This window comes from Antedon mediterranea, chromosome 3 (genome assembly GCF_964355755.1).
Source record: "Antedon mediterranea chromosome 3, ecAntMedi1.1, whole genome shotgun sequence".
Lineage (NCBI taxonomy): Eukaryota > Metazoa > Echinodermata > Crinoidea > Comatulida > Antedonidae > Antedon > Antedon mediterranea.
Window position 1 is genome coordinate 27,354,716 of NC_092672.1, and position 23,323 is coordinate 27,378,038.

Here is a 23,323-nt window from a genome sequence, read left to right on the forward strand (position 1 = left end):
TTGAGGGATGGGAAAGCGGATAGGTACAAAGAGGAAACATTTTTAAATATATTCTTTATCCACTCAGTAACGAAATATTTTTTTCATGTTTTATAGGCCTATAAATAATATACCTCTAAATAAAGTAAAACATTTGCGATTTAATACTTTGTTAAAACTGTCACTGTCATAATCGATTGAAATATCAAAGTACATGTCACGATACACCACTACGACGTTTATATTATTGGTAATTATTAATTAATACAAACGTTGAGAGAAGGAACTGTCAGTATAAAGTTTATTTGTATATAATAATGTGTTTATATATAAGTAGAGCCTAACCACAATCTCAGTAATAAAGTTTATTTGTATATATTTTTATATTACATCTAACAGTATGAACATTCACAGTAAGAAATGTTCGATTCAAATGACGACCAAAAATAGTTAATAGGTATTTACAGTATTGTCAAAGTATTGCAAGTTTATTCTCAAAGGGCCCATATATTTACCTACCGTATGTGTTAAACCAAGGGCTCATAAATTTACCTACTTGTGTTAAACCAAACTCTGGGATGTTCCATTCATCGCAAATCAATACATTTGTATAATCGTATATTAAATCTATCAAAATAGTATTTTTTTAAAAGAAAATCGGCCTGTCTTCAACATTATGATGCTGTACTCTAGCTGTTCAACTAGTTTTCAGCTATTAAAAACAATTATCGTAGGAGGAGATAGGAAAATGCGAAGCCTCCTCGCATTTTTGTGGCGGGTATTTTTCAAGATGGACATCCATTAGACAGTGTATACCACGATCGGAAAACACCCCTATTTGGGGCAAATCGTTGAACCTAAATTCGTTTTAATCGTCAATAACTAATTACCTAACTCAATTTAATTAGTAAACAGGGTTATGTCAGATGGTTAAAATCAGTACCGAAAGTATGAACCAACTTTATATACCATCGAGTAAAAATTCTATAAATTAACCTAGATTTATCGAATTTTGCCCTTACGTAAATTTATATATAGATATATATGCATTATTTTTACAAAATTTCTAAAATTGAAGGGAACGGGTCTTTAATTATGAACCTAAATTTTACTAAAACAAAATTATATTATTATTATTAATATAATTTGCCGAATACAAAACGTATTGATTGCATGAAGTTTGAAGCACAGCACAGCACATTTCAGGAGTTAATTTTCATGACCTTTCTAGGTCCATGATTTTAAAAAAGGAACAGGTTTATTTAGCAAAATCCAATTTCAGTTACCCTTTCTAATACTCCTTCTAATGTAACAACCTTATACATCTCGCCTGTATCATTGTCATGGAAATAGATGCGCCCTTTTTGGTCTTCATCTGTGCTGACAACCATTAATAAATCTAGCTCACTTTCATGTTGAACATCTTTCAAAGTCTAAAAAAAAATACAAACATTAATTTTTTTTCAATTGAAATCATGAATATAATATGTTGGTTTCAAAGTCTGAAAAAAAATACACATTCATGTTTCAATATTTTGGTTGAAAAGAATTATTGTTGAAGGGAATGTAAAATAATAAACATTTCGTGTGTTATTAATACTTTATCACACAAACGTTGACCGAGTTCTATATAAGATTAAGCAAGTTTTACTTTTCCTTCACACTAAACAATAATCCTTTTCACAGCCTAAATATAATTTGAAGAAGATGAATTTCTTTAATCACATGTTACAATAAAAGATAAATTTTTAATACACAAAGAGATATTCTACTTGTAAGCGCTAACTCAATTATTGAGGATATCTTAGCCAAGGATTTTTCTTTAACATTTAATTTTACATTTTTAAGTGAAATTTTTATTTTTGGTTCCGATCTTCTTTCGAATTGTGAAAATGCTTTATTATTTTATTATGTACAACAATTTCTTGTTAATTCTGGAAGATTTAATTGATGTTTCTGTTAGTTGTTTTAAAATGTTGTATTTGTTAATCTGAGGCGCCTTGAAGCTAAGATGGTTCCATCTTGTAAGGCGCCTCTGTGTAATATACTGAATAAAAAAAAAAAAAAAAAAAAAAAGATAAATTTACCTCATTTCCAGGCCAAGGGACTAAAGATGAATCAAAGACCCTTGGCGTGACTACCCCTCCAGTTGTTGGTGCTGATGATCTTTGTGTTACATTGTTCTTCATGTTAATATTAAATAATTCTACCACTTCTGAATTTGTTGAAGATTGTTTAATTTTTAACATTCTGTAAATTAAAGCACATTTGTATTTTTGTTACTTTGTATATTTTATAATTTGTACGTTCAAAGCTTATGCATTTAATATCTATATTACACTACAGGTTTCCCTCCATTAGAGACCGCTGTACCGCAGGCTGGATGATAATCTATCTTTTACTACAGTATTAGTTCATAGATTTCCTTTAATTAGAGATCAAGACCACAGTTTGGGTGAACTCAACTGACCACTTTAAAATTGGGATTTTTAGGGTTTTTTAATGCACAATTTAGTTATCTTTAGTTATAAGGATTCTAATTTGAGACCTGCACAGCTACTAAAATCTGGGTTCCAAATGTAGATAAGGTTTCACCTTTTCATAAAGGCCTTTGACAACACATGGCCCACACACACACAGATTGTTCTATTGTTTGCCATCACTGCACCACCATGGCTACAGTACTGACCGGTATCTAGAACAAATAATAACTTCTTGAAAATTTAAATCTGCAAATTTATCATGGACACTAACCTCATCTTGTTTGGTCCAGTGTGTATTATCCTTCCCGATTCATCCCAGTGAAACCAAGATTTCTCCCCTGTTGTAGGATCCTGAACAAGATTTAATCTCCCATTGACGGCCTAGAGAACAATGTTATTTTCAGTCAGGGGAAAAATTGCAAAAGGCTTCCTACAGTACTTTCTAGGATTTTTATCAGATAATCTATATTGTTTTGACAACACTTTTGATTTTACCTGATTTATCATTACTAGAGGGTGAGTGGCGATAATTATTTGATGTTTTATTGGGGAGGTGTTCCGGGCGTTTATTCAAATAAATAACATCCTAATTGGTATACTTAATACATTATTCCGTCAGTGAGCCGTTTTGGCCTAGGAAGGAAGACGCTTAATAGACGGCTTGTAACATGGGCAGAAGTATCCCAGGGTCCTGACGGGACACAGATAGCGCACAGTATACATAAAGTCCTGGCAGCTTCTCAACAACTCGGCTATCAGGGTTTAATTCGATTTCAAACAAAAGCTTTATCAATTCTGTAATTTTATATAATTATTTCCCACAATTTACTCCTGTTTTATGAATATATTTAATTTGATCTTTATGTACTATACTGTACCTTCACACGCCCGGTCCGCGTCCGAAAATAAACCAAAATTGCTATTGCCACCAAGCACCAACGGCCAACTTAAATAACCAACAATGCAGGGAACTTGCAAGGTGCTTGACGCACCTTACCGTGAACCCGGAAATTACTGCTACCGCGCATAGAGTTAAAATTTACTGATTGAAAATTTCTTATAAAACCCTTTATAATATCTTTCTAAGAAAGAAATATGGAACAAAAGCGTAGTACTGAAAACTAATGTTATCAAATATATGTTTCGCGGTACATCTGAGATAGATAAGGTATCCAAGGCGGAGATTAGTACCAAAGTTTTTCTATTGTGGTTGCCTATGTCAGAATTAACCATAATTTATATATAGATACTTTAATAATCTTCGTTTTAGCACATCTACTGTTTCAAAGTAAATAGACAGTACCATTTTAACCAATGAAAATTATTATATTTTACTTATCTTTTATTCCTGTTAAACAATCTGTTGCATAATTTATGAGTCATGATTCCTTCATGTGTCATAAATTAATCAAGAGATTGTGTTTATGACTTTGGAACTGTAATCTATAGCCATATCGGCAAGAGGTTTCAATCTCACTTGCTTTATTGATTCTGGTGGTAGAACCAGTCTTCTCGGATAAGGACTATAAACTGTAGGTCTGGTATCATACACAATATGCTTGTGTGAATTGGCAGCACTGAATGACATGACCCTTAGGAAGAAGCATGTCAAATCCATAGCATAAGAAGCAATTCATGGCACTAAACAGAAGTTTGTTTGAAGTAATTGTCGATTATGAAGCATAGAGGTTATACAATGTTGATACCTTACCTTGTCATCATTTTCCATATTAAAAACCGTTATATCACCATAATTTGGCATAAATGAAATGATGTAATGCCAGGGAAATCCATTTTTTTTTTTTTTTTTTTTTTTTTTTTTTTTTTTTATGATGGCGCCGTTCAATGGTGACACAGCTCTGTTGGCTCTGTTAATGTGTTCTGTGTTTTTGTCTTTTCTTGTGGATGATATTGGTGCAATAATCACTTATACCAGGATTGAATTGGTAAATATTAGAGAAAATGTGTCAAATCGGCCGATCAACTTGCCCGAGTCTCTACTTTACAACGATTTTTTCAAGCCCGACGACGTAGGCCTACCAAATCCGGTATTGAAAACCCCGCGAAGAAGAGGTAGGCGTGGCGGTGTTTTAGCGAGGCTTAGGCGAGATTCGTGGAAATCACCGTTACCAAGTATCTTTTTAGGTAACGTGAGATCTCTAAAAAACAAATTTGACGAACTTACCTGCTGCTTAAACACAAAACGCGAATTTTGTAACTCTTGTATTTTCGCATTTACGGAAACCTGGCTTGATCAAAATGTACCCGATCAGTACGTCACCACAGAATTTTGGGATGTATAGACAGGATCGTGACTCGGAAGCTGTAGGGAAATCCCGCGGGGGCGGAGTATGTCTACTTGTTAATCAAAATTGGTGTAAGGATGTAAAGAATCTGTCAGCCATATGCACATCGCAACTGGAGGCGCTTACGATTCGCTGTCGTCCTTTCTACTTACCACGAGAGTTGACGTCGCTAATCATAACAGTAGTCTACATACCTCCTGATGCAAATGCAGAATCCGCGGCTACCCAACTATCTACTATAGTAACTGACAACGAATTAAAACATCCAAATGCAACTTCCATAATATTAGGTGATTTCAACCACGTAAATTTGAAGAAAACGCTCCCCAAATTGTTTCAACATGTTACGGTTGCGACCCGGAACAATAACATCTTGGATCATTGTTATACAACAATTAAAGATGCTTACAGGTCACTGAAGCGACCTCCACTTGGCGAGTCCGACCACAACCTAATTTACATGATACCACGATACAGATGTCAGTTCAAGCGCGAGGCTGTCAAATCACGCATGATTAGCAAATGGACACCGGATAATATTATGAAACTACAAGGCTGCTTTGATTGTACAGACTGGAATGCTTTTAAGGACAGTTCGGACATTAACTTATGTACTGAATCCGTTATTTCATATATTAAATTCTGCCAGGACATATGTATTGATAAAGACGTAGTTAAGATATATCCAAATCAAAACCCATGGTTTAATAAGTCTATTAAGGATCTGATACGAAATAGAGACAGGGCTTTCAGATCAAATGATAAGGATCTATTTAGGAAATCAAAATACGAGTTAAGAAAGGGAATAAATAAAGCCAAGAGAGAATATAAAAATAGGTTAGAGGAAGATATATCTTCCGGCGATTCCAGAGAGTTATGGAAAAGCTTAAATAAAATAACTAACTACAAACCAAAATCTGATAAAATTAACTCAAATGATGACCTACCCCAACGACTGAATGATTTCTTCAGTCGTTTTGACACTCCCCCTCTCCATGAAGACAATAATTATGAAAATGGTAATGATGTACCGTTAGTTGTTCTTGAAGAGAATACTTGTATTGAGTTTAGTAGATGTAAGTCAAATAAGTCAGCTGGTCCAGACGGTATATCCCCTATGCTTGTTAAACATTGTTGCAAACAGATTGCCCATATTTTTACTTACATTTTCAATTTCTCTCTTATATCTCAAATTATTCCGCGATGTTTTAAAGATTCTATAATAGTTCCAATTCCGAAACGTTCCCCAATCGAAACCCTGAATGATTATCGACCTATAACATTAACATCGGATCTGATGAAATGCTTTGAACATATAGTCCTTAATTACCTAAAGGCCAAGTGTCCTCGAGATCTTGACCAATATCAGTTCGCCTATAGACCAAACCGGTCTACCGAAGATGCTGTATCGATCACTTTGCATAGGATCTTAGAGCATCTCGAACGTGATAAAAGATATGCTAGGATTTTATATATAGATTTTAGTTCAGCATTTAATACGATTGTACCGTATAAGTTACACACTAAGATGGTTGAAATCGGTTTCGATATTTCTATATGTAACTGGGTGTTAAACTTTTTAACTGATCGACCCCAACGTACTAAAGTGGGTACCACTATATCAGATAAGCGTATTATAAATACAGGTGTACCACAGGGCTGTGTACTGTCGCCCTTTCTTTTTACTTTATTTACTTATGACTGTGTTACCTACTACAGTAACTGTCACATCGCTAAATTTGCGGATGATACTACCATTGTAGGTCTAATCAATGATGACAGTGATGAGTCTAATTATCGCAACCAAGTTAAACGAGTTGTAGACTGGTGTAACGAAAACAATCTGTTCTTGAATGTATCTAAGACTAAAGAAATGGTTGTTGATTTCCGTAAATCACTTAATGTCAAATATCCAATATTTATTAATGGTATATCAGTTGAGTTTGTAGAAGAATTTAAATTCTTGGGTATTTATATTTCAAATGATCTGAAGTGGCATATTAACACACGTAACATTATTAGAAAGGCCCAAAGAAGAATCTACTTCCTACGTAGACTTAAATCATTTGGTATAAACTCTGAAATAATGTCGTCCTTCTATAGGTCAGTTATAGAGAGTGTAATAACGTATTCTTTAACGGTATGGTTCGGTAGCGCTACCGAAAATGAAAAGCGTGACCTAAATAGAATAGTCAAGACCGCATCGCGTATAATTGGATCTACACAACTGCCTTTGGAGAACATATTTTCGGATCGTCTTCTGAAAAAGGCAGTGGCTATCAAAGATGATCATTTTCATCCGGCCTCTAGTATGTTCCAGTTGATGCGCAGCGGTCGGCGATTTCGTTCTATTAAGGCCAATAAGGCACGATTTACAAATAGTTTCTTTCCAGGATCTATTAGAGCCTTAAATATGATGTAGACTTTTTTTTGTAATGTTTTTGTTTTTGAGTTCGTGTTGTGTCCGTTGGATATTGTGCTCCGCCAACAGAGCAAACAGAATTTCTATGTTTTTCCTAAAACAAATGATAATAAATGATACTTGACTTGACTTGACTTGACAAACAGCACACGAAACTCTCGAGTGTATTTAACTTCAAACAATACATCAGGTCATTCTAAGAAAAAAGTTTATAAAATTGCTTAGTGACACGAGTTTGGAACTATTTTATTCATGTGCTTTCTTGTTTACCAAAGGCCGGTTTATACTAAGAATGAAAACATGCGACAACAAATACATAAACTTAAATTTTTCTTACATAAAATATAATAAATTAGAAATGTTTTCATTCTACAACTAAGATAACCATTTATTCTGTCTTTTTAAAATTCAATCAAATGATATCATGATCACTATTAAGAACAAAGACATCATTTTACCGTCACAATATTATTGCTCTGACTATTCATGATGCCATTTTATTGAGCTTGTAAAAATATTATTTTCAATCAAGGCAGCATAAATGGTTTAATAAATCTAGGAAAAAAACTTTCTTGATTGCTTTTATTTTTTTGTATAAAAAAAAGACATTTTGCCACCCTCTATAACCACCAATGTATTTTGTCTGATTTGCCCTTTGACCTTCAGTACCTAGTGTATATCCTTACCCGTTATTCTCACATTACAAGGGATTCCTATTGGATACTCTCCTACAACATCATCTTCATATATGTCACCTAACTTGATGTTTTTAGTAGCAAACTAAAAATTCAATAATCAATTTTGTATTAATCGGAGTATTACAACTTAACCGTACTTAACTAAAAATCTATAAGGATAAGTTTAAAACTAGAAACCCTTAGTTTCTGTAGTTACTGTACATACAGGGCTATTCACAGTTTCGTTTGAACAATTGAAAGCAATTCAACACAACCTAACTCGTTACCTGATTTTATTCAGTTGTGTTAAGTTGTTGGGAGCGAGCATGTAAACTTCTGTGTCATAAACTACTAACACCACTGTTAGGAGGCTCACAGTGATTTATTAACTCATGGCTTGGCAAATTTATTCAAGTGGACAAAGACGGAAAATATATCAGTCCAGCCAATACTAGGTGACTTGTTAAAAGTAGATAGACTTGAAAGGAAGTTTAAAGAATAAAAAGCTAAGTTAGGTCGACACAAAACTGGTTGAAACTAATCAGGGTCACAAATACAACGCGTGCGACAAAAGTCATCAGTTAAAATAGAATAATGGACACAAGTATCGAACTGATGGCAAACATTTGCACTTAAACACAATAATGCTATTCAAAGTTAAGTTCAATTAAAAGCAACTCAATGCATCACTACTCATGTGTTGCTTTGCGTTGCATTTAGTTTCCCGGAGCACATGTGTAGTTCCGTGCCGAGCACCTTGGCCCACCTTAAAGTGTACTTACTGTTTCTAGTATTCTTGGAAAGCTATAATAACATTGCTGTCCATCATAAAGATGATAAGAGATTAATTTATTTGCTGAAATGTTTAAATCTATGGCATCATTTCCAAACATCTAGTGAAAGAACCAAAAGATCCAAAAACAATTTCACAAAAAATAAAGCAACTTCAAATAAAGAGACAGGACACATTAAAAAAATAAGAAAATCAAATAATACTTATTTGCATGTTGATCAGCATATAGACCATTTTAGTTGGACATGCACAAATGCACATTATCTTCCTTTGTAAAAGCGTCGTAAATATATGTTACCTTTACATTTATTTCAAACATGGCAATTAGTTCAAATGGGTAAACTTGAAAAACAGCGAAGGCCAACCATGACACCTGGCCACCATCCTCCTAAATGATAAAGAACAATAAATTATACTATATGTAAAAAGGAATCCAGGCAATGAATCGAAATTACACAATGTAATAATAGCACACTAAATACAGCTACTAATAATACAGCAATGCTTTATCAATTGTAGATCATTCAAATGTGTTATAATACAATAGTGTATATATGCATGTAGCGGGGAATTTATTTTAGGAAAAATAAAGGGCTATAGGGCCTTTTATTCGAATAAATAAGAGATGTCAAATGTATATAGTAAACTGAAAATAAAAAAAAATGGCATCTAAAATAAAAATCTGTAATGGTGGTTTAAATAAATTTAAATGCTAACATTTTCAAAGGATGTTGACTTGACAACGACTGTTTCCAATTCCTCATCCCATGACAAATTTCTAAAAGATAACAACAAATTCAGTTAGTTTGAAGGGGTTTTTATTTCTTTAATAACAATGTCGTTCATTATATAGTGTTTAATGCTCAAGGCCTCTAAGGGCCTCAAAACATTACCCTGGTCATTTTTTGGATCAAAATGTATGGAAACGTACTTCCATATTGTTGCAGCTAGTAATCAGCGCAGTTTGTCTTTTGATTTATAAATCCATTTGTACACCTGGGTGGAGAGAGGCACACAAAGGTAAAGTGTCTTGCCTAAGGATACAAGCAATGCGACGAGCAGACTTGAACTCCAGATCTCACGATCAATGTTCCAAAACCAACGAACTGCGCGACAATTTCTCTTGTTATTTCTAATTATTATTTTTTAAATGTAGTGTATCATTATGTTTCACTATATGTGATTTTGAACTAAATTTTGAATTTATCAATACTGTAAAACATACTTAAATTTATATTTTCTTGACAAGTAAACAGATTGTAAAACTTCACCAGTGTCAAGATGAACTCTTTGTAGCAGATTGTTGGAAGTTAGAACTAGAAGATGAGGTTGATAACCTTTGAACTTCATCATACTTGGTTCAAGATTGTTCTAAAATAAATTTATTAAAGAAATACATAATTAATTGTGAGTTTCAAATTTGCTATGACTAATGATGCAATACAAGTATTAAGTAGGGAGCAAGCAACTTTCAAGTATTCGTATTGACAAAAAAACTTGACATATATAGAGGTAGAGAGGAAACAGGACAGCCAAAGGTGGCGCGGAAAGACATGGTAAAGAAAGAAAGCATGAATGTTGTCCAGAGGTGTTTATCTAAGGGTAGATAAAGTCTACCTTCTTGGAGTTTGAATAGATTCTGTTTTTGCAAACCGAAATAAATTGTAAACCAACCAGGGCTCAGGAAATGAAATGTCAAAAATGAGCTAATGAGCATTCATGCAAACTCTCTTGATTTGTGTGGAAAGTGTGTAGCATGAATTTTTCTAATTCCTCTGCGTATACATATGATTTGTGCAAACAAATTTTCCTACTGGAAAATTAGGAATTACACAAAGTAACTTTTAGTTTTTTACTGTACCACATTCACACTGCATATTAATGCATCATAAAACTCTTCTTCTTGATTTTCAGACTGTTTGTACAACAAGCCTGGCAATCCATTTAAGCCATTACTGAAAACAAAAATATAACTACATTATTCCTCATGTATGTATTCATGTATGTATACCCAATCGCTAAAAAACAAGACTTTTTTTTTTTTTTTATTTATATAAAATGTTTTTAAACATGACATCTTGTCAAACAATACTTGTTCTTTTAGCACTTATTGTACAATGCCTCACTTACCCTGGTAATTTTTTGGATCAAAAACATATTTCCCATAATGCAGCTAGTAATACGCACTATTGTTTTGACCTTATGCCCAAAACTGACCCAAAATCTTTACAGTAATTAATTTGCATCAAATTTATTCTCAGGTTTCTGTTTGTGGAAGTCAATTGAATATTTGTCAAACGGTTAGAAGGCATGGAACTGATTGTATCGCAATCACAGATAAAACTCTTGATCGAAAAGAGCTCAGCATACTGTTGTTAGATTGCCTTGGTTTGGGCAAATGAAAACTTTTTGAAGACTTATTTCACATCATTTTTAAACATTTGACTAATAAATACTATTTTTTTTCATAAAAGTTAATAAAATAAAACAAATACTTGACTCCAAAAGATTTGTTAGTTCTTACCAAGAATAACATGTTTTGTAATTGTCCAAATACAATCTTTTTCTGGAAAAAAAATAGACAGTGATTGAAACTGTGAAACTAAACAAAGAGTAACAGATACTGTAGCTAGGAGTTTGATACATTGTAAAAAAACTATAACACAACATAGACCTATTTGTGACATGGTCGGTTTGGTACTCAGGCTTGAGATTTACTAATTGTGACACCATATCCAACAGAAACGTCTTCTCAGGGCAATTCATTATAATCCCCAAGTTGTTTTGAAATTTGGTTTAATAAAATATTGATTCAGATTTGTGAAAAAACATGAGATTATAGGTGTTTGGTAGCATAAGAAAAGGAAGAATCTACAGAGAAACCGACATCAAGATGTACACAAAATTTTATCAAAATTAAGTTTACAACCTTTTAATCTTCAGGTTTAAAAAACATTTATCAATTCCATCAATTAACATGTACTAGTAGGGGTTTCCATTGGTCTTTGGTCTTTGATAGGCATTTGAGGTATTTGCTTTTGAAACATCCTTTCGGCTGGACAGGTGGATTTTTTTATTTATTTTTCCATATTATTATTCTCAATTTAGTGGCATAAAATTCAGGGATTCCATAAAAACCAACAAATAAAGCAACATGCCTATTATATTTGAATAGATACTTACTCCTCGTACACAATATGGGACCTTGATTGAATTTGCCATACTTTCTTGTATTTAGCAGATTTCTACAACAAAATATACAACATATCATCATGAAGCTTCTTGTGCATCACTAGTTAGCCAGTTCCTTTATTGTAATGTTAGTTCTTAAAACTCATACAGTGACAGTGTTGATTTTTATGTTAAAAGTATAATATGGTGCGCTTCATAGATATTCGATAATTAAGTACACACAACTATCATCTTCCTATACTATGCAAAATATCATTTGAATATAGTCACACATCTAGGCTACACTGGGCATAATATTATACAAATAATTAATGTTTTTTATGAGTGTAATGGTACAAATAATGGCATGAGGTGAATGATAAAAGGTTATATTTTAACGAGGCGCTAGCTCTGAGTTGAAATATAACCTTTCTTCATAATATCCTAATTGCCATCAGGCCAAGGCTAGACCCAGCTGGGCTGTAGACCGGCAGCCTAGAGACATTTGGTTAGATGAGCCAGGTACCAATATCTGACTATTTGAGTGTGTTGGGGGTCACTTGAAGTGAATGAAAATGGGAGTCTGCCGGGTACCCCCTGCTGCGTCTAGACCGGGGGGACCCCGAAACGTGCTAAAAAATCGGCACAGGTTAGATGAGAGAGATACCACCTAATTTTACCACCATGGGATGCCCATTGGCATCCTTATAACAGTATCACAAACGACAGACCTTTTCTCTGCTGCAAAAGGCCCGCCAGACCCCCCGAGGGAGGGCCTAAAATGGGGTTAGCATAGATGAGTGAGGTACCACTCAAAATCAATTCCAAACGAACAAGTTGTGTTCATACAATACTAAATGGATAACAACAGACTAATTGTCTGCTGCACCGCAAGTGCCAGACACCCTAAAGTTAGGCCCCCTTCCCCCAACTAACCCAGCTTAGATATTGTAGATACCACCAGCAACCAATGTTATATGATTTAGCACATTGTAAGCAATACCAAATGACCTATTACAGACTATCTGTACACTGCTCTGGCCCTGGCAGACCCCTCTAAAGTTAGACTAGAGACCCCTCTTTCCCCAACTAGCCCAGCTTAGATATTGTAGATACCACCAGCAACCAATGTTATATGATTTAGCACATTGTAAGCAATCACCAAATGACCTATTACAAACTATCTGTACACTGCCTTGGCCCTGGCAGACCCCTCTAAAGTTCGACTAGAGACTCCATTCCCCCAACTGGCCTAGCTTAGATATTGTAGATACCACCAGCAACCAATGTTATAATTATGATTTAGCACATTGTAAGCAATACCAAATGACCTATAACAGACTATCTGTACACTGCCTTGGCACTGGCAGACCCCTCTAAAGTTCCCCCATTTACCCCAAGTATATCCTTAGATATTGTAGATACCACCAAAAAAACCACACAAAACAACATATTTAATTGAATAAAGTTTAACTTTAATCGAACTAACACAAAACAATTGAAAATATATCACATCAATGACAATAAAATGACCATTACCATTTTAAAGGGAAAAATAGTTTTAGAGTTTCACTTCAAACTTATATAAGCCAAATATAAACAAGTACGGATTCGAGTAAATTTAGCATTCCTGCTAAGAATTGTGAGGATCTGGAATTCCTTGCCTTTGAATGTCAAAGATACATTCGTCTGTAACTCTTGCAACCTATTTTAAGAGAAAGCTTAGTAATCACCTTAATCAAATTCAGGATTGTAGTAACTTAATCAAAAGTGATTTGATTAATTAATAGTTGGTAATTTTAAATGCTGTATATTATAATCTTAATCCTCTATATATATTTATATATATAAATCCAAAGGCAAATAACTGAAAAAATGACAATGCTGTGGGTATCAGTGGCTGAATCTCAATGGAGATACAAAAAAAAATTGAAAAGCTAAATCAAAAGGCTAAAGTAAAACAGCCAGAAACGTTAGCAGAGCTTTCGGGCAACACTAGCCCTTCATCATTGCAAGTGAAGGATAAGAGCTGGCAAGTGCTGCCTGGGTGGACAGGAATAAAAGAAATACAACAAAAGGAGACAGGGTGGAGTCTGAATAAGAGTAGAAAACAAAGAAGGTAGCTTGGTAGAGATACAGTATAAACAATTTTGGAATGAAACTAAACACGGCCAACAGCCATAAGTCGCGTGCTAAAACGCATAGTGATACCGGACCGACAGACAGACCGACAGACCGACCGACCGCCGACATAGTGAACTATAGAGTCGCGTCCACGCGACTAAAAACAGCTTAAATGGTGGTTAATATTGATACTTAAATTTAGGTAGACAATGGAATAATTTTACCAACCTGGGAGTATGTTTCTAATGTTAAGTACAAAAGGTTTTGTGGTTTTAAGTTGTAATTCCCAGTGGTTTTCCTTGTCTTTGCAAGTTTTGTCGCTCCATTTGACACATGGAATATTGCAATAACTCTGAAATTTGTTATCGAGTGACCAGATGAATTAAAATGTTCGGCTACAGGTTGAACAAGCTTTAATGTGTTGATAGCTGATCTGTGTTGTGTCATTCTCATACGGAGAGTGTTTTTGGTTTCTCCGACGTATGTTTGCCACAAATATTACAGTATATGAGATAAATGACGTTTTTGGTTAGACAATTAATTGATTGTCTTATCCGAAAAATGTGGCCAGTTTGGTTACTCTTAAATTTTTCAGTAGAATCAACCAATGAACAAGTTTTGCAAGATTTGCCGCAAAGGTGACTGCCCAAATTTTGACTGTCATGAGAGTTAATTTCACTCTTACATTTGGATCTGACTAATATATCACGAAGGTTGGGAGGTCTACGAAATGCAATAATGGGTAGTTCCGGAAAAACAGTCCTGAGACGTTCTGTGGGCTGTAGAATGGGCATATGTTTCTCAATAAATTAATAGCCCCGTAATGGAGGCAACCTAGGTTGATAGGTTTGTAATTTCTATTCCGGAGATGTCCGGTTAGTTCTTCGGTACGATTCTGAAAATCTAAATCTGAAGAACAGATAGGTCTGATAGGTAATGCTTTACTGTTCGGTATGTTTTTAGTACAGTGTTGGGGATGACAACTGCTAGGGAGCAGGTACATATTTTTATCAGTGGGTTTACGGAATAGGTCAGTTTTGAGAGTACCATTTTCTATGGTCACTATAGTGTCCACAAAATCAACGCTACTAGTGGATTTGGTAACTGTAAATCTTAGGATCGATGGAGTGTTTTTTTTTACCATCACAGAAACAGATTTTGCCACCTTATCCGCAATTTCCGGGGTGGGTTCCGTTGTGAGTTTACGATATATAATGAAGCTGTCTTAAGGATTCCTCTTAATAAAATTTGATGTCCATAGCAACAGTGGCAGAACCTTTATCAGCGGGTTTAATGATGATATCATTACGCTGACGCAATTTGGCAATGGCCTGCCTCTCTTGTTTTGAGATTGTCACGTTTATCTGGACTCGGGACGTAGTTTTGTACATCCTCCTCAATAGCCTGGATAAATGTTTCTAAAGCTGGACAACGATTTTTAGGTGGATTCCAGGAACTTTTTGGTTTAAATTTGTTAACGTTGCATTCGTTTTGCGTGGTGCTGCTGTCTGAATCAGCAAAATATTCACGTAATCGTAATCTTCTAGAAAAAGACTCTATATCCAAAGATAGTTGTTGTGCGCCGACCTGCCTTGGTTTTGGGCAGAATTTAAGTCCTCGGGAAGGAAGTTTTTTCTCTCCTTCGGAAAGTCAACAATTAATTTCAACAACTGAATCAGAGGTGTTGCTCTGATTCTTGTAATATGTCCCAACGAACCTTCTGCAGGGTTTCCTAAAAGCCCTGAAGTCATCCGAAGGTAGAGTCATTTGTGTTGAAATGACCAAGTCTGCATATTAGACCAAATTTGTGATGTTCCCTTCGGGTCATTACCGTTGATTGTTTACGGCAGTCATTGGCGATAATCCTGAGTTTGTTTTGAAACTAGGATGCAGGAAGTTCTCTTTTCAACTTCTTAGTTCTAGAGTGAATTTCAACGTCAAACTCAGTGAGGATTTTGCGGCAATTGTCAATTTGGATCTCATTGAGATCTCTAATTTTGTTCAAATACCTTTTTTAATAGATACAGTACTACATATCTACATAAATAAAGTACATAAAAAAAAATTATATATATTTATAATTTTTTTTTTAAATATTTTTTTCGATCGAGATACGGTATTGTTCAGTCTATCTGAAGATCGTTTAACGTGAAACACCGTGTAATAGACCTCCGTGTTCCATCTACTTTATAAAAATATATATTCGCTCTTGATTCCAATTGAGCACGTTTGCAGCCTCAACGCATCTATATAAGACTTGCACTGATGAAGGGCTAGTGTTGCGCGAAAGCTCTGCTAACTTTTCTGGCTGTTTACTTTATCGTTTTGATTTAGCTTTTCGCTTTTTTTTGTATCTCCATTGAGATCCAGCCACTGATACCCACAGCATTGTCATTTTTTCAGTAATTTGCCTTTGGATTTATAAATATATATATACATATGAATACAGGATTAAGATTATAATATACAGCATTTAAAATTACCCACTATTAATTAATCAAATCACTTTAGATTAAGTTACTACAATCCTGAATTTGATTAGGGTGATTACTAAGCTTTCTCTCAAAATATGTCCAAGAGTTACAGACGGATGTATCTTTGACATCCAAAGGCAAGGAATGCTAAATTTACCCGAATCCATACTTGTTATATATATTTGGCTTATAATATATAAGTTTTAATTGAAACTCTTAAACTATTTTCCCCTTTAGAATGGTAATGGTCATTTTATCGTCATTGATATATTTTCAATTGTTTTGTGTTAGTTCGATTAAAGTTAAACTTTATTCAATTAAACATGTTGTTTTGGGTGGTTATTTTGTTGCTGCTGGTGGTATCTACAATATCTAAGGTAGGCTATATACTTGGGGTAAATGGGGGAACTTTAGAGTGGTCTGCCAGTGCCAAGGCAGTGTACAGATAGTCTGTTATAGGTCATTTTGTATTGCTTACAATGTGCTAAATCATAATTATAACATTGGTTGCTGGTGGTATCAACAATATCTAAGCTAGGCCAGTTGGGAAAATGGAGTCTCTAGTCGAACTTTAGAGGGGTCTGCCAGGGTCAAGGCAGTGTACAGATAGTTTGTAATAGGTCATTTGGTGATTGCTTACAATGTGCTAAATCATATAACATTGGTTGCTGGTGGTATCTACAATATCTAAGCTTGGTTAGTTGGGGGAAGGGGGGCCTCTAGTCTAACTTTAGGGTGTCTGGCACTTGCGGTGCAGCAGACAATTAGTCTGTTGTTATCCATTTAGTATTGTATGAACACAACTTGTTCGTTTGGAATTGATTTTGAGTGGTACCTCACTCATCTATGCTAACCCCATTTTAGGCCCTCCCTCGGGGGGTCTGGCGGGCCTTTTGCAGCAGAGAAAAAGTCTGTCGTTTGTGATACTATTATAAGGATGCCAATGGGCATCCCATGGTGGTAAAATTTGGTGGTATCTCTCTCATCTAACCTGTGCCGATTTTTTAGCACGTTTCGGGGTCCCCCCGGTCTAGACGCAGCAGGGGGTACCCGGCAGACTCCCATTTTCATTCACTTCAAGTGACCCCCAACACACTCAAATAGTCAGATATTGGTACCTAGCTCATCTAACCAAATGTCTCTGGGCTGCCGGTCTACTGCAGCAATAAAAAAAAAACTTCGACAGGCAACCGGAACTAGAATTATAGGCTAGCCGCTATAATTATGTTTTTTCCAACGATTTCATGTCTTGTTTGTAGAGATGTTCTCATTAATAATTCATAATCCTAAAAACGATCAAAACCTATTTAAATGCTTGATCTAAATTTGTACATATTTCTCCAAATCGTACACATCGTGTGGTGGTGTTTACAAACAAAACAGAGGCAGAATAACAGGTGGTGCTGTTGTATTGTATTTATAAAGTAATTTGTATACTAAATTTTTTTTCATCCACAAAATTTTTTTTTTTTCATACAAAAATACTACTAAAATACTATTAAAAGATCGTTTAATAGTGCGATCAAATGACAGGAATTATTTAGAGGTTATATAAAATCAAACATTGTATACTCTATCTCTAAGAAATATTTCAATCTTTTATCAACTAAGCCGAAGTTATTTATACAGTTATTTCTGGACATTTGGCGTGCCATACTTGGCTACCGAAATGAACATTTTGTTCTTTTGGCGTTTCATGAACTTGGCATAACCACCTGCAGAATGCACTGTACTGTGTGATAACCAGTGATTTGTAATAGCCGAAGGCTGGATAGCAATATATTGTGTTATAGCAGTTCAAGAAGTGATTCTCCATGGACCATGCCATGGAGAGGGAACCAACTTCACTGTGCTTTAACAAGAATATGTGTTGTAATTTATGTGGTCTTAATGTATTATATAAGATTATTATTTTTTATATTAAATAATGTTTTTGAACACATTTACGGCCGCCATCTTGTTGGTTCCCCTCCTGATGTTGGAATCACTTTTCAATCAATCTGGAGTACGCCAATCTAGCCTTCGGCTTTACCTCACTGGTGATGACTCGACCGTGTCTAGAGCGTGGCGCTGTCTCCTCTCCTACTATTTTTTAGGCCTAGCCTGGACCGTATATCTGTTCAGTATTATTATTAATACTAGAGGCCTATTGATACGAAAATAAAAGGCAATTAGTACCTGTAGTATCAACTTCCTAAGTATCCTACAATTTTTGCGATAATTTCTGCCATCTATTCTTTCTCTTTCGAATATTTGTTCGCCGTGGTTAGGATTCCGGCACCGGAACTCAACTGCCCAGCGTTAGGGGGAATCCGACACGCTATTGCGCATGCCCAGAGCGAGGTAATCGGCGACTCTATACATCAACAGCGATGGATCATTTCATAGCTGCGCCACACGGCGAACTAGCCTATAGAGATGCCTACTAATACGGGATCCACTAATCTAGGCTAGGGCTACCAGTTAGACGTGACCAGTGGGCCTATTTATTTTGTAATTAAAAAGTGGTTGCTTTATTCATATAATTAAACTTCATATCATTATGAATTATAATAATTACATGACTAGTTTTATGATTTTTCATAACGCATTATACTGTACATAACAACAGGGAGTTGTCCCTGATAACATTAACAACATGCAATCACAAGTTGGATGTGAAAAAACTGTTCGGGAAGTCAGGGTCGCAACGCTAAAAACAACATTACGAATCTTAGATAGAAACTGATACTTATTAATATCATTATAATTATTTTAACACGTGGCGTAGTCGTATTTTAATAATTAATTCATGTATGGCATAGGCAAAGTTTCATCCATCGCTCTCTCCCTCGCGCAACGACTATCTAGGCTACAGTAATCCCTATAACACTCCGACTCTCGGTGGTGTGGTGTGTGTGGCACTCTATATTATAAGTGCAAGCTATAATTCACTTCCCAGAGCTATGGGCATGCGCAATAGCGTGTCGGATTCCCTAACGGTGGGCAGTTGAGTTCCGGTGCCGGAATCCTAACCACGGCGATATTTGTTTCACTACACTCATCATAGGGCCTAGGCCTAAAATATACCGCATGCTTCCTTCATCATCAGGTTTCACAAAATCAACACATTCATAGATTGTAACAGTTCACTGCACACACATAACAACAAATACCAGCTGAGTTTGTTTTGCTGCTGCTGTTTTGCTGCTGCTGCTGTATGCTGCTACCCTGGGAATGAGTTGAGAACTATAATTGAGTACTACGGCAGTCAACTTTATCAACCATAAATAGAAATTTCATCTAGATGTATTGTCCCCAAAAAACATGAAAAATGAAGATTAATTAAATCAGACTTTGAATGTGTTATTTTGTAGTTTTAATAAAATAATTAATCACTTCCATAGAAAAAAAACGAAAAAAAATGTTTTCACTTATAAAATGACAAAATAAATGGTTAAATTCAACCAAAAATCCATTGGCTGGCAGCCAATTTGACAATTTTTTGCTTTAAATTACATTTTTTCAGGTAAATACATTTTTTTTCGATCCAATTTTTGGTCAATGTGGATAACTATTATGTTACATTAAAATGGAATATTTAAAATAACAAATTTAAGAATTATTTTTTCAGGGGGACAATACATCTTTAAACTTTAAAGTTGAAAAAGAATGAATAAAATAATTATCACAAAAGTGACAGTTCATCTTTGTAGTTTATAGGCACCGTGTAAAGTTATTCGTTTTTGACTAAAAAAACAGTTTGCTTTGTTGAATTGAAAGTGTGCACTCCAATTGTCCTTCAGATTCAATTAGCCTATATATAACTACTGGATAAAATACAACAAGCACAGTTGCAGATTCAGAGGTTTTTTCCTGTTTTGCTTCACACCGTCGGTTAACTGGATTTTCTATTTTTACTATTTATATAACAATTCGCGCAATCAATCGTCAAGTCATTTGAAGATTAACAACAACATTATCATTTATTTGCATTGTTGCCTTGTATCATGGCCATTATTCATTACACATATCTATCAATACATCTGTGTTAATGATATGCAATTATGAAAATATTAATAAAAAAGATAAAAAGAAATTGAATCGTATTACAAGGAAAGCTGAATATATTGTTAAAGATCCGTTAGTGCAGTTTAGATGAAATATATACATAGATTGGATAGTGAAGGCAGCTCATAAAATAATTAAAGATGTTGATCATCCCCTTAGCAAATACTTTATTATCAAACGCAATGGTAGAATACATGTTCCAATAACTAAGAAAAACAGATCGAGATATGCCTTTGTTGCAAATGCTATTCATATAATTAATTCACGTCACCATCGATAAAATGTTATGTAATACAAGACTATGTAAACAATGAAACTTTTAAAACGTAAATTTTTTCAATTTATAAATGTTTTTTATATCTTTAATATTTTTAAACGTTTTAAACATGTTTAGCCTATTTGAAATTTTAGCAATTTATAAATTGTAAAGGTTTTAGGAACATTCTAATGGTTTAAATCCTTTTAAAGCTGTTTATAATAATTATTATAATAATAATAATATAAAAAACTTTCGATTTCCAGCAACCTATAGAAACAAGTTAGGGCTGCAGGTTGTTTCATTGTGTTAATTCAGGGAAGTTTCCTATCCTTGTTCTTCAACAGTCTTGTGGTCGATGACACATTATTGCATGCCCATAACAAAAAGTCTTTAGTAGATATAGCTCTATATCTATTAGCCTTATAAGTTATTTTCTTAAGCTATATATAGCTCTATTACTTATTAAGAAGATAGCTATTAGAAATCTATGAATATCATATAAATTATTGTCTACTATTAACAAATAATAATTGGCCACTTAAATATTAATCAACTATATATTTTATATAGCTGGGAAGTAGTCATTCCATTGTTGACTCATTAAGTTAAAATCATTAGTAGCCGAGATGAAAAGGTCTACTAAAAAACTATTAGGGCTACTAAAAATAGAGCTATTTCTATTTAAGTCTACTTAAATCTACTATTTTTGTTTGCTATGGGCTAGTTCTACTGTAGGTCTTGGTCTTTGCAATTTGAAAGCTCCAATGACAAAGCTCTGAAAACTAAACAGCCCTGTCTCTTTCATCAGAGCCGCAGGGACAGAGGTAGCATAACATTTTAAGTGGTAATCTAAGTGGTCAAGTCTGACAGCAAGGTACAATGCAATGCAGTGTGTTTTACTATTTCCAGGTCACCGAATGAATTTTAATTGTTTGAGAGGGTAAAGTGGGTGAAGAGACTCAAGCAAAGTTTTCACTGTTTTCATATACAAATACTGTACGTGTGAGGGTGTAAATTGTACACCTCCGCATAGAAAAAATAGGGCATAACAATTTACACATTAGTCCAGTTTTATGACACTGGTTAATAAAATGGACAACAAATTAATGATTGGATACTGGACATGCAGTTCTTGATAGACTCAAAACAACTTTCTGGTAGCTACGGGTATGCAGATGTGGTAAGAAACACACAAGGAAGAGCAAGAGATCTCTCGTTCTGAATTTGGAGGCCCAAGGAAATGAGGGAAAGACAGCGAAAGCGGCGCTTGAGGAATTAATGTACGAATACGGAGAAGCGAACTCTGCCGTATCTCCAATGGCAAATTGTTATGCTAGTATCCAGAGAAGTGGGGAAACTGCAAATAAATACGCAATTGCCTTGGAAGCCGTGTTGGGCAAAGTGGAAAGAAAGAATTCATCTGTGCTCGAAGAACGTGATTGAATGCTAACGACGCAGTACATGTTTGGACTAATGGATCTCTGAGTTCGTGAGCGGTTAGCCCCTATGAGACTACGGGACATGTCCTTTAACCAATTGAGACGGGAGCTGAGAATCATCACAGAGGAGAACAACTAGGCGAAGAGAAGGGCATTCTACATGACTCAGACTGCCGGAGATATTACTTCCACACAGACAGATAAGCTAAGGGCAGCGTTAGATAAACAACTAAAGGCCACAAAAAACACCTCGATCGCATTGAACTGTCTGGACAATGAGTTTTAATCAGGACATGGTTCGCCCCCCGTCAGCAGTACCAACCAATGACAGGACCCCTACCAGGGGCACAAAGGCCCATCGAATGTAACCATTGCCACGAGTACGGACACATCGCCCGATACTGCCCATGGGCAGGCCTTCCTTTAAACTAAAGTCACCTGCTGTTGTGGGACAACCAGTGGGTGTGAAAGAAAAGAGCCCAGTAGTAAATAATGAAGTTCCTGTACCATTGGATGAGAAACATAAACAAGAACTAGTAGGACACGTAAACACATGTGAAGTGCACGTAAGTGGCCAGCCATGTACAGCTCTGTTAGATACCGGATCACAGGTGATGACAATCACCTTGGCGTTTGTTAAAGAGCATCGCACCTTGTCGAAGTCGGATATTGTTCCGTTGAGTATCACCATTGAAGGCGCAGGGGGACTGGCGTTTCGAGTGCCGTACCGACGAATTCCACTGACCAAGTTTCAAGAAGTACGAGAGCACGTAAAGGACTTAGAATAATCTGGAATCATCCGACGAGAGTCCTTTTGCTTCGCCCATTGTCATCGTTCAGAAGAAGGATGGAAGTAGTCGTCTATGCGTCGAGTACCGTAAGTTAAACTCACAAACCGTACGGGACGCTTTTCCATTACCGAAGATAGAAGAAAGCCTTGATTCTCTTGCTAACGCAAAATATTTCTAAAGTCTTGACTTAACGTCGGGTATCTCCAAATCCAGATGGACCATAATGATCAGCACAAGACGGCATTCATTACACCCTTTGGTTGTTTGAATATACTATGATGTCGTTTAGACTCATGAACGCCCCTGCCACGTTTCAGCGTCTAATGAACACTGTTTTTGGCGACCTTAATTTTAC

At 35.3% G+C, this 23,323-nt stretch overlaps 2 protein-coding genes across 2 annotated transcripts; one reads left to right on the top strand and one right to left on the bottom strand.

Annotated features, from left to right (window-relative positions):
* Positions 1 to 1,274: 1,274 nt before the first annotated feature.
* On the bottom strand, positions 1,275 to 18,716 carry LOC140045125 (DDB1- and CUL4-associated factor 17-like). The gene is made up of 12 exons (XM_072089881.1): positions 18,608 to 18,716; positions 11,844 to 11,905; positions 11,185 to 11,226; positions 10,522 to 10,615; positions 9,886 to 10,031; positions 9,378 to 9,438; positions 8,959 to 9,048; positions 8,650 to 8,760; positions 7,877 to 7,970; positions 7,316 to 7,386; positions 2,734 to 2,843; positions 1,275 to 1,412 (listed from the first exon to the last, which is right to left on the bottom strand). The coding sequence occupies exons 5-10, from the start codon at positions 10,011 to 10,013 to the stop codon at positions 7,382 to 7,384; spliced, it is 489 nt and encodes a 162-aa protein (XP_071945982.1). The 5' UTR covers positions 10,014 to 10,031; positions 10,522 to 10,615; positions 11,185 to 11,226; positions 11,844 to 11,905; positions 18,608 to 18,716; the 3' UTR covers positions 1,275 to 1,412; positions 2,734 to 2,843; positions 7,316 to 7,381.
* LOC140044237 (uncharacterized) lies at positions 4,722 to 6,882 on the top strand. Its single transcript, XM_072088715.1, has 2 exons — positions 4,722 to 6,735; positions 6,872 to 6,882. The coding sequence occupies exons 1-2, from the start codon at positions 4,722 to 4,724 to the stop codon at positions 6,880 to 6,882; spliced, it is 2,025 nt and encodes a 674-aa protein (XP_071944816.1).
* Positions 18,717 to 23,323: the final 4,607 nt, after the last annotated feature.